Raw genomic sequence first — 12,317 nt, forward strand, 5'->3', positions numbered from 1 at the left:
GCAGAAGGGAATATATAAAGAGGATCTAATGGGATCACGTCAGTGACAAAATGCAAGAATAAGCACTGCAAAAAAACAAAAACAAAACAAAAAAAAACCCTCAGAAGGCTTATTATGTATGCATTTGTTCATGATTTATAAAAGGGGCTTAACAAATTTATTGGTACTATCTTGTCAGAGAAGCCCAGTGAAGAAACTCAAATTTGGTTCTTAAAAAAGTAAATTCAGTTTAAAATTACTCATTGCCATCCAAAAAAGTGAAATAATAGTTTATATAATTTAGTTTTTTAAACCTAAATTAAACGTGAACATTTTCTCATTTGATTATAAATTAAATTCTATATAGATTACATAGACTGGATGGATGGACAGAGAGACAGAAAGCTAGAGACAACCTCTCCCAAGTATACAACTTCTCTCTGTCTCTGACTGCCTTGTCCAATCACAATTCACACTCTGTTACCTTATTGACGTCATAGACAATATTTAATTACAGAGCTAATGAACAGTCTGCTCCCCAGAAATGCAGGCTTGCAACAATATTCAACAATCACAGTATATTATGTACCAACAGAGTGAGACTCTTGTTCCATCAGTGGTACGCATACCACAGTGAAAATAACTGGGATAGACTCAGACAAAAATCCCGTCTGCTACCTAAAGTGAAAGCCTGTTGTCACCCAAAAAGGGATGACAGTGCGACAAATCATCACTTCTATTCGTAAGATTGCTTTTTTTCCACATTTAAAAAAAAAAGTTTATAATTATAGTTTTGTCTTTTTTTTAAAGCATAAACTGGCAAAGAACTGCTGAGAGCCCCGGAGAGAGGGGAAACAAAAATTAAATAAATAAAAAAGAAACAAAGGCTTAATCATCTTCTGACCTTTCAAAAGGAGCTGGTGTCTTCCGACATGACAAAGTGTTGCAGCCCTCTCTCTCGCTCTCTCTCTTTTGCTCTTCCTTCTCCTTCTCTTTCCTCCACTCCCACTCATTATACATCTATTTCACACTAGGTCCTAATGAGCACTTACTACTACTGTGTAGTGAGTGTGTACGTGGGGTTCAGCGGTTGGATGTATCCACCCAGCTGAGCTCCTGCACTACTTCTGAGCGTCCTTGTCTTTGTCCATCAACATTCCTCTCGGTTGTCCTCTATGTGTTTACTTTTTCATCTGACTCTTGGCATCAAGGAGTTGTCATTGAACTCCTGTCAGTGTCAACGACTGTCACGTCTCTGAGACTTTACTCCCCGTGAGCTCTCCATTTGAAGGCCTTAATGAGCCCTGTGGAGGCGAAAGCTGTCTCCTGCACCTCCTAGCAACCAAGAACTGAGGGGGCTGACACACATGGGGAAAGGTAGAAGACGGTCAGGGCAGGCAATTAACTTTTCGGTGGCACCGCACGGCCATCGAGCCCTATGGGAAGGTGTGTTATCAATGAGCTGCCATACATCTTCCACTCCTGTGGATATAATCACACCAACCTACCAGTATTTCCTGCCAAACTGAAGAGAGAAAAGAGATTTTAAACTATTAATGCCACATTGCATGTTGACTTTGCAAAAACAGGTCGACTTTTTTACCCAAAGAGAACAGTTGTAAATTGTGTGCGTTACGAAAGGGGGGGAAAATATTAGTCTTACATATAAAATAAATGTAGGAATGACTTGTCATGAGACTGGACTTGGAAAGTTCATCCATTTTCTGATCCTCTAATTTTCAGGCTTCCTCAGAGCATGCTAATAAGCTGATCATTTGAATCAGGTTTGTTGCAGGTGCAACACGTCGAAAACAGGCAGGACAGCGGCCCTTGAGGACCGAGTTTGGGCATCACTGATGTACAAGCTATGTTGTCTTTTTTCAAAAGATTACTTTACTTTGAACATAATGGCTTGAATACCAATTGCAGTACAGAGCGGTGGGTTCCATTAGCTCATGCGTACAACCTCACTCATACATGATGATTCTAACAAAGTAGAACGTAAGATAACTGATCATTTTGTTTCATTAATTTTAATATGTAATTCTTAGGAATTAAGATTCAAACGTAAAAGTAATATTTTGGCTTGAAAATCAGAGTCATCAATAAATGAATAAAAAGACATCGAAATAAAAACTACATCTGCCTTTGTGGATGGAGCTACTTTTAACAAGCGCCCTTTAAACAGGCTTTTTAACTTTGTGGGAAATAAATATACAGTGTAAATAAAATATAAATGAATATTTCCAAGTGCCACCTTCAATGTGCATGCAGAGCTCTAATTTGGTATAGAGTTTGGATGAGCAAAATTAAAACTTTACCATTATGATGGTATGTCAAGTAATATTTAAATTGTTTGGCAATTCCTTTCCAAGTGCTTGCCTTTTATCACTCCAAATTTTAAAGTACGCTGATGCAAGTCATAGAGGATCTAATTCTTTAAAAAATTCAAACACCAGGGTCGTAAAATGTAACAGAAGCCGAAGGACAAATTGCATATTTTTTGCACAAACTATCAAATTAAAGGAAACTTCTGGGAGCTATATAGCCTGCAGAGGCTTTTGGAAAGTGGGTGTTAAGATGAATCGTGACAATAAAGAGAATTGAAGAAAGGGCTGCGCTCAAAAAGATGGGCCCAAAAGAGAAGGAGGGAGAACATAATGTCAGCGATGCTTGCATGTGGCTTTGGAAGAGGACAGAGCATCTCTCAGCTCAAACAAAACACAACACAATGTACCTCATACACGAATCAATAAGTTGAAATGTTTTCACTCTGTGCACAAGTTGAGCGTCTACAAAAATAAATAAATAAATAAAATAAATCCCGGTCATATTCGTGCCATTATGTATTTTCTTCACAGCACCGTACACACCACAACTGGCAGACTATAAAACGTCCCTGATTAAAAGCTACAACAAAATTTAGCCATAAAAACACATCTGTCCACACATTGGCCGCTTTGTATCTCCATGTTAGAACGTGGGATGGATTTAAAAAAAAACTTTTACTTACCTTAAACTCCTCCACCCTCCACCACCAATACACACTGTAGTTAACCCTTCTTGTGTTCCATAATGTACAGATGTTTGTTGTGTGTCTCTTGGTTAGCAGTAGGGTATGCCACCACTCGAGTGAAATGAGGCGATTTGCCAAATGGGGTAAACAGTCCCACAATCAAATGAGAACACTCGCAAGAAGCTACACCAGACCCAAGCTTCTGAGCAGGGACTAATTTGCAAAACTAACTGATCCACTTGGGGCAAGTGGACTTAAGCTCCTCACGTCACTCACTTGACCCCACCCCTGAAAGGCACACATAACATTTCAGTGTTGTATCGTGCGGTTAATGCTGCCCTGAGTAGTTGTGCCATATCATATTGATGAAAAACAAAAACAAAAAAAAAACCCACTATCGGTACGTATTCTTATTCTGCATGTCCAATTCAGGGTGACTTGGATGTATGATATCTGCCGACTTTGACTTTGATCATCAGTCAATCAATAATGTCCATTCAACTTATATACATACCAATGGTTCTTCAGAGTCTTCAATGAACCGAACCTATTGATTTTTGACTGTGGGGGAGAACAGGTCATCTTCTGCTCTGATGCCGCTTTCAACTCAACCACTGGACCACTATGCCACACAAATCATATATCATTGTTTATAGATGTTGGAAGACCCCTCTCGGGTCTCTGCCTTGGTCCGCGTTCAGCATATTCGCTTCTGCGTCAGAAGGATAGTGACAGCAGCTCGGTGGAACAAAGGAATACATTACATTAACATAATTTTGCATGGTAATGTATTCAGCATTGGGAATGACTTTCCACAACACAGAGACATATTTGTGGATGGAGTGGAGGGAGCATTGTGTTAAGAGAGCAAAACGGAATGAATTTGCAAAAACATGCTGAAACGGCAGGCTTAAGTATTTGCCATCATATTTAGGATTCAAAATGAAGATAAATGACTGTAATCTCTTGAGCCCAATTGCGTTGACACACACCGCATCACATCTCACCCAGTTTTACTTCTTAACACACACAAATTTTTTCTCAACAAATATGGAGCTTAGACATTAATCCAAAATGTCCTCTTCAGCACCAATGTGAAGTGTGACCAACAACATGGACAGCACTTAAGAGAACTGCTGTCATTCGTTTTCTCAATGCAGGTCTCAGGCACACGTGGGAACCAAGTTGCTTTATTCAGCACAACCAGACAGTATTGTACTGCTCTGTAATTAAACGTTGATATGGGTCAAAACTCCCAGTAGGGTTGCTGGCATGGGCTGAAAAACAAATCGACTCTCCTTTAAGTGACTTTTATTAATTAGTCTTTCAAAGTCAGAAAAGAATATATCTTGTAAGCTTTAAGCTTAATGTAATGGGAAGTCCAATGCAATCAGAAATTCTCTCACTCCTTGGCAGAGATAAAGACTGTGCTCGCCAACGGCGGTACACAACAAACAAGTATAGTGGATGAAGTATGCACAATCTACTACTAAAAAGCGTGAGGATACATTACCTTTCCAAAGCTGCCCTTCCCAATAGCCCGCAATATCTGAAAGTGGTCAAAGTTCACTGCAAAACAAGAAAAAGAAAAAGCACTTCATCACTATAAAATTTGTCACAATACAGAACAATCAAAATATATTTGCGACAATGTCAACTTTCTGTTCTTGTCTGTAATATTAAGTGATCAGCTGGACATCTTTCCTGCTGTAAAAGGGTTTTTTCTAAGTTTGGTCGCTGAATTTCAATTTTTCTGTATGCTTTGTTGTTCTTACACACATTTATAAGTTGGAACAAGCCATAGTCCATCACTAACCTGTGCCAATGCAGACAATATGTCAAGATTAAATAAATGAAATATCTGAATGACACTTTCGGCCTTACTGTGTTTATCAAATGACAAAAACTGCACGGCAATAACTGAGCTTGCCTTCTTGTTTCACCTGCTGACATATTGTGATGCCTCTGAGCAAATGAGTTCATTGTGTGCCAAATGTAAACTCGGAATGATGTCATGACAGAATTGCTTGAAGGGCCTCGTTATAATGCCATCAAATAAACAGTAAATACGACAGCAAAAGAGCATGCGTTCTTGTACCGACTCTTATGCTGTAGAAAACTAAAATGGCTAAATGCTTTAAAACTGTGGCCAAATATAGTGCTGACATAAAGAACAAATTTAAGATTGCAAGGGATAAAGTATTGGATTATACAGTCATTTAAAAAAACCACGACTTCGGTAACGTGTCCCTTCATTAATGATTTTATCAACATCAATTTAGCTGAGCTGCTAAATTAATGCAGATTTGAAACAGATGGAAAGCACTTTAATACTGGTGAATAAATTAATCATCAATAAAATTTTTTTTATCATTCTTCAAATATTCGTTCGGACCAACTCAACTGTATTTATAGAGCACTTTCAAACAGCCATTGCTGCATACAAAGTGCTGTACATGGAGCAACTATCATACATACAACAATAAAGCAATAAATCAGTAACAAGGACGGTAGAAAGCACCAAACGGTAAAACTAAGATCAAGTCTGAGACATGCTGAGTCAAATGCCAAAGAATACAAGTGAGTTTTGAGGCAGGTTTTAAAGATGGGCAGCGAGGGGGCCGAATGTTCAGTGGTAGGTCATTCCAGAGAGAGGGACCAGCAACAGAAAAGGCTCGATCCCCTCTGAGCCTCCGTTTGCTTTTTGGTACTTCTAATTTATATAATAAGTAATAAATCTTTTAGACCAGTGTCTGAAAACAATTTGGCTATTGATCGGTCTTAGCTTCACAGAAATTTCAGCACGGTCGACTGGTTAACACGTCGGCCTCACAGCGCAGAGGTGCAGGGTTCGAGATGTTATGCCTCGGCTTTCCTGTGTGGAGTTTGCATGTTCTCCCCTTGCCTGTGTGGGTTTTCTCCGGACACTGCGGCTTTCTCCCACATTCCAAAAACATGCATGGTAAGTAAAATGAAAGCTCTAAATTGTCCCTGAGATTGGCTGGCAACCACCTAATGCCCGAAAACAGCTGAGATAGGCTCCAGCACACCCGCGACCCTCGTGAGGATAAATGGATTAGAAAATGGATAGACGGATGGACGGACGGGCGGGTGGGCGGGCGGACGGATGGATGGGAATTAAAACATAAGAAGGCCATCTAACAAGCCATGTCACAGGCAATAATGCAAGTGGAAGATTTTTGGGAAATAAAGAAAAAAGACAAATCCAATACATGTTGCCACACCCTAGACCAGATTGGCTCTCATGATGTGGGAGGCAATGTGGACCAGCGGAGTAGGGTAGCTGAGCATGATGAAAAGACAGAGATCATCCATTCATAAAAGACAATCAAAGGAGTCCGTAAAGAGCATCCGCACAGGAGGTTCAATTACCTTCATTGCTATCCTTCAAGTGTTTATGGAAGTCACGTTCAATCATGAGTATACTGCTAATGGCCTTTATAAATGGCATCACTCGCCAGAGAGTGGTAATCAAGTGAAGTAAACACAGAAAAAAAGCAGTTGATGATGATAGTGTGTAGTCCCCATAAAGCCTAAATAAGTATCATAATTTCTGGACAACAAAACACACTTGATTAAAAACCACAAAAACTAAATTTAGACATAAAAACAAATTTTACACACAATGGCCGCATGTCTCTAAATTTGAATATGGCATATTTGCAAAGAATGAGGTCATGCATTTGGATTTTTTTTTTTTATCTAACTTTTTCACCTATAACATCAATAGATTATTTCTTTCCCCCCCAAACAGTACCAAACGCAGCTAATGACACAGTGGCTCCCCAGAACCTCTATTAATCTCTCATTGTCACACGAGGCAAATTCGCAGACGAGCTTCACCACGCAGCAGTGTATCCATTGGAAACCAGTTTTTTACGTGTTTGCTACAACCCTTATGTAATCAGTCAGTGAAGGGATGTCGCTCCATGGCCGGACTTGCTGTCCTGTGTTCTGTTGCCACACGAAGGTTGAAGTCAGTCGGCAAAAAAATAACGGAGAATCGCGAGTTGCACTGTTGAGACTGCCGTATTTACAGCACTTGTTCCCTTTTCGTTCAACTACATACCTGTACTATGTCCACTATATTCGCTCCTCTACAGCCATGTACTGTTACGCACTCCCAACACTTCCATATTTCTCTCTCGCAGCCCGCGTGCACACTCCGATCCCAAATCTCTGATGAATATTCAGTATGAGGGTGGACTAGGGACAGTTTCACTGGTCCACTGTGACTTGATCAGTAATTTTATTGGTCAGATATGATGAGACTATGGGTGAATCTGCTGTATTGATGGCTTGTGGGTCGTCAGTAAAAACAAAGAAATAAAATGCATCACGTTTGGGGAAAAAATAGTGGCTTATAGTCCATAGAATATAGTACAGTGCTGATGTTAGATAAAACATTGACAGACAAAAAAAAAAAAACAATAATGAAAGTACAGTATGGCCTTTGATCGGAGATGATTAATCCTTAAATGTCACCTGCAGATCGCTGGTTGGTAGCAATGTTAAAAGGGAACATGAGCTAATTTAATCACGTGTTGGATCTAATTGAGACTGTTTGTGATTAAGAGGTATATAAATAAATGTGACTTGACTTGATTAGGGTGCTCCCTTAGAGCAGTGTTTCCCAACATTTATTGAGAATGACTCCCTTAGAGAACTACTTGTGAAACAAGGGGATCCTAAATTCAACAAAACAAAAGGATTTTGGAGAAACGGTTTACCGAGGTTTTAGTTGACGCTTTAAGAAAAGACTGACGAGACCCAACAGCATGTAGCATGCGTAACAGGATTTCATCTATCAAAGACAACGCAAAACAACATCTTCCCCTGTTGGGTTAGAAAGCTGCTGACACACCAGGGTGATATGCTGAGTGGGCTCCGCTGGCTTCCGCAGTGGGAGATTGGCTCCTGTGGAGGAGCTGCTACTGGCAAGAAGCCCATGCTACGGCATACATGATATTCTGAAATGTTTTGAGTGAACTTTTAAGTACCCGGTCCTTGGAAAAACTACATATCAATTAAGGGGCTGTTTTCGCAACAGTTTTGACCGGAAAAGTGTGTGAAAAGCTCAATTTTGAAATAACACTTATCAATTGGTCCATGTATTCCGGCTAGCACTGAGAGCACACATCATAGTGGGTTGGTGGCATACATTGTCATTGCTAAGGTAATTCTGTTACATTGTCGACCACTCCGCACATTATATCAGCAGCATTGTTAACTGCAAACCATTACAGAGGATTCCATCCGTGCACTCATAGAGTTTGAATGTTTTCGTACAGGATTACATCCATGCACGTGTATAATACTTTGGACGTGATTAAGTATGTCTTTGGGCTTCTTCTACACATGGGGCCATGGAGCACAACACTGCTACATGCTGACTGTGGATGCGTACATACCGGACTCCACTGTGCACTTTGAGTCATTTTTGTGGTCGTTAAGAAAGAGTAAATGTCACATTAAAAACAAGTAAATTAGACAGTTGAACGTCAACGTATGCAATTGCATGCGTGACAAAATGTATATGATTGGCAATTTCATGAGGAAACACCAAGATTTCCAGCATCATTCATTGCCGGTGTGTATGCGTGCGTGCGTGAAGCACAAAGGGAGCGATGACTCACGCGACTCTCCCAGCTGCTCATCCCAAGCATTTGAACAGGAAATGTGCAAATTCAGCTATTTTCATGATAAAATCAAAGAAATTATTGGATTGAGAGGGAAAATAATTGGAAAGCACAAACCATAGAACTAAAATGCAACGTAATTTAATGTAACCATAAGTTGTTCTTTATTATTCACATGCAGGGAAAAGAAAGCACCACCAGGGGGAAGCAGTGAGGCACTGCCTCCCTTGCCTACCCTGACGACAATGTCCTGCTGAGGTGCAATATCCTTAGTATGCAATGTACACTACAATGAATCTCGCACGTATGTGCACCTCCACACTGCTGATGTGCACAGGTGGATAAAAGCGATGGTTAAAGCAATGGAACAAAAGGTTGGGACGTGCAATGTGAGGGAATACTGAAAAAGACCCAATTGGAGGTAATTCTAGTCTGATACGGTATTATGTTGAGAGTAACAGGATGTGTCTTTGTATAACTCTACAACGCAAGCTTTGGTTTGCTTTAAGAACATGTCATTTACTTGTCAAAAACAGAAGCACCGGTGTGCATTCTGTAAATTAAATTTCTACCCACATCATCACATTGTCCATTATGTGTCCTCCAGTTTCACCCTAAGGAGGCTACTGCGAAAACAGAATCCCTACATAATCAATAAATTGGACAAAGTATACAGTTCCCCTGTCAGCTGGTACACTGAGCTGTGCTCTAACACTACCAAGGACTGTGAAGGGGCCAAAGCATCGTCTAATGGGGCAAATTGATATCTCTGATGTTATTACGTGTCAGCAATCCCATTTTTAGGATTAAGAGTACTATTGTTCCACCTCCTATTCACTTCTAACTTTATATTACTAGGCAGCTTAAGTGCAAAATAATGAGTGTTTTGGCAAGTGTGGTTTTATTTATTCCCATATTTGCTTGTGTTGCACATCAGAACATCGTTTGCATGTCTGCCTCACTGTCAAAGGTTCTGGGTTTGAATTTCAGCTCACACCTGTGTTCAAATTGGTTTTCTTTTTTAGGTAACACAGGTGAACACATTTTTACTTTTTTTTTTTTTTAACAGAGGCAAATAAACAGATGATTTTTGGCATTGATTCCATTTTTTTATGATATAACACAGAATCTATCAGTATATTTCGTAACATTTATGAATGAAGTTCGATTGAGGTTAGCGTGTAGACCTCACAGTGCAGAGGTACCGAGTTCAATTCCAGCTTCGGCCTCCCTGTGTGGAGTTTGCATGTTCTCCCGGGGCCTGCGTGGGTTTTCTCCGGGTACTCCGGTTTCCTCCCACATTCCAAAAACATGTTGATTGAACACTATAAAATTGTCCCTAGGTGTGAGTGTGAGCGTGGATGGCTGTTCGTCTGTGTGCCCTGTGATTGGCTGGCAACCAGTTCAGGATGTCCCTTGCCTACTGCCCTTGTGAGGATAAGCGGATCGGAAAATGGATGGGTGGATGGATGGATGGATGGATGGGTTCGATTGAGCAACTGCTGGAATTTTTTTCTGAAATATTAAAGCTACTAATTACAACTCATGGTTAAAGCCGTACTGTGAAAAGTTTTACAGGTCAAACTTAAGAGCAAAAATGAAACATTTCAAAAACCCAACATGCAAGAAAAAAAATGGACTTTTTTTAATCAACGTGAAAAAAATACAGTTGGTGACACAAAGTCATCTGTTTTACTTCATTCACATTGTGCATAGTTGCAAACTGTTTTTTGTCTTGAAACATTTCCAAAGAGGCAAATTCAAACACAAAAATAAAAAAACGCAAATACATTTTAGTTTAAACAGTATTTCTTCAAAACCATAGGCACTGATTAAAAAAAAGTGTAAGGCACCAATAATAAAGGAATAGCAGCCAGGTTGTGCAACAGTAACCAGTTTTAACGTGACCAAAATTTGACAGGTAACACCAAGGGCTTACTATCCACATCCTTTTGTGTTGAATGGATTTGTCGCTGTCACTCTGACGTTTGAAAGCATTTAATTATCTGAAAGGGGGATTCTGTCTCTGCTGCAGCGAAGCACGCACATTCTCTGCAATAAGCCACTTCAGTGGGTCCTCCCTGAAAGGCACATTCGAATAAATCATTGCTCAACTGCTGTGTCTCTGATGTGCCAATCTGCCAGGAATGCCACGTAAAAGTGGCTTAAGTCAGCTCTGAATTGTTAAAGCACAGAACATTGTGAGCTAGCCATGATACTCGTATCACTGAAATGAAAACTAACTGTATAGATAAAGTCCAGTGGAATGTAATCCAAACCCCTCCTGGAATGAACACCCTCCAGTTCTGCTTTTTGATAAAGCATATTTGAATCAAATTCTATGCACTACCATATCAGCCCACGTAAGAGAGACATGCATACTGCATAAAACTAAAGCAGAAACGCACAGCCTTGAAAGAAATGAAGCCACATTGCAGGGGGACGTTTTCAAGGCATTAGTTGAAAGTTTTTCAGTAGCCACCCACATTGGAGTGTGCGCGTCATGAGTATCAACAAGGATTATAACACAAACAAAACCAAGTTGCAGCTATTTCCTCTGTGTGGTAAATTAATATTTTATTACACCACCAAGACATATTTAATAGCCCGTTGTAGTCAACCCACCACTGGATCTGAGCTCTAAGGTGGATGTATTATGTAGTAACGATATCACAAACAATTTAACTTCCATTTGCTGCAGGGAATCTCCTGCCACTTTAAATATGCCATTAAAGTGCTCCAAAAATGAGCACTGTGACCTTCCACTGATCTTTAACGTTCAGTGCATCCTGAATCCCGTGAATACTTAGCTGCACATGCTTTGGATGGTGATGAAGGATATTTTGGCTTGACATATTTCACATTAGTCGCAGGCTTCATTGATAGGCAGATCCTGCTCTGTTTCTCAGGTGGTTCTTTTACAAGACATAATTTTAATTGGGGGGCAGGGGGATCTTAACATGCCACACTTCTCAGTGGGTTCATTAAAGATGATGGTGTTCTGGTGGTGTTTCCTCATGAAACAAAGACTTTCAGCATCTAAGATTGACTCTACCAAGAACAATCCCATCAATTTCTGTACAAAGTACCTCTGCAGATGCTGAAAGCCATCTTTCATTATTCTGTTTACTTAAATCACGACTATCACTGAGCCCCCATTTCCTTTGTTCTATGAACACTACTGTAGCACAGTCACTGGGCTCTCGAAACAAGGCTCATAAATATTCTTCGGCACGACATAGCTCATTATCATTGGGATTCAACAGTTTCAGTCAAGGATCTCCAGTGATAATTGGACAAAAATGAAAAGATCTACATCAGGGGTAGATCAGAGTAAAACGAAAGGAATTTTCAGGGTGAGCAAAACCCTGAGGGCAAAACACCATGTGGTTTTATGATCATTGTGTGAGCATTTATAATCCCAAATATATTTCATAGTTTCTGCTCGACAAATGAGATGACACACACCAGGGATGTGTTCCTCAAGCCGGTCCTTGGCCTCGAGGACCGGCTCGAGGACCGAAGGTCGGTCCTTGGTCCTTGGCCTTGGCCTTGAGAGTCAATTCCTTGGCCTTGGCCTCGGCCTTGGGAGTCAAGTCCTTGGCCTTGGCCTTGGCCTCGGGTTGCCGGTCCTCGGACACAATGAGGGATTAGAGCCTCGA

The 12,317-nt window shown here is 40.4% G+C and overlaps 1 protein-coding gene across 1 annotated transcript in view; it reads right to left on the bottom strand.

The window, feature by feature from the left end:
- The window catches only part of stk32c (serine/threonine kinase 32C), a 54,344-nt gene that overhangs the window by 30,074 nt on the left and 11,953 nt on the right, over positions 1 to 12,317 (bottom strand). Inside the window, exon 2 of the mRNA XM_019882145.1 lies at positions 4,509 to 4,564. Within this exon, the coding sequence (XP_019737704.1) occupies positions 4,509 to 4,564 (56 nt within the window). The remainder of the gene's footprint in view (positions 1 to 4,508; positions 4,565 to 12,317) is intronic.

This window comes from Hippocampus comes, unplaced genomic scaffold (assembly GCF_001891065.2).
Source record: "Hippocampus comes isolate QL1 unplaced genomic scaffold, H_comes_QL1_v1.1 scaffold36, whole genome shotgun sequence".
Classification (NCBI taxonomy): Eukaryota; Metazoa; Chordata; class Actinopteri; order Syngnathiformes; family Syngnathidae; genus Hippocampus; species Hippocampus comes.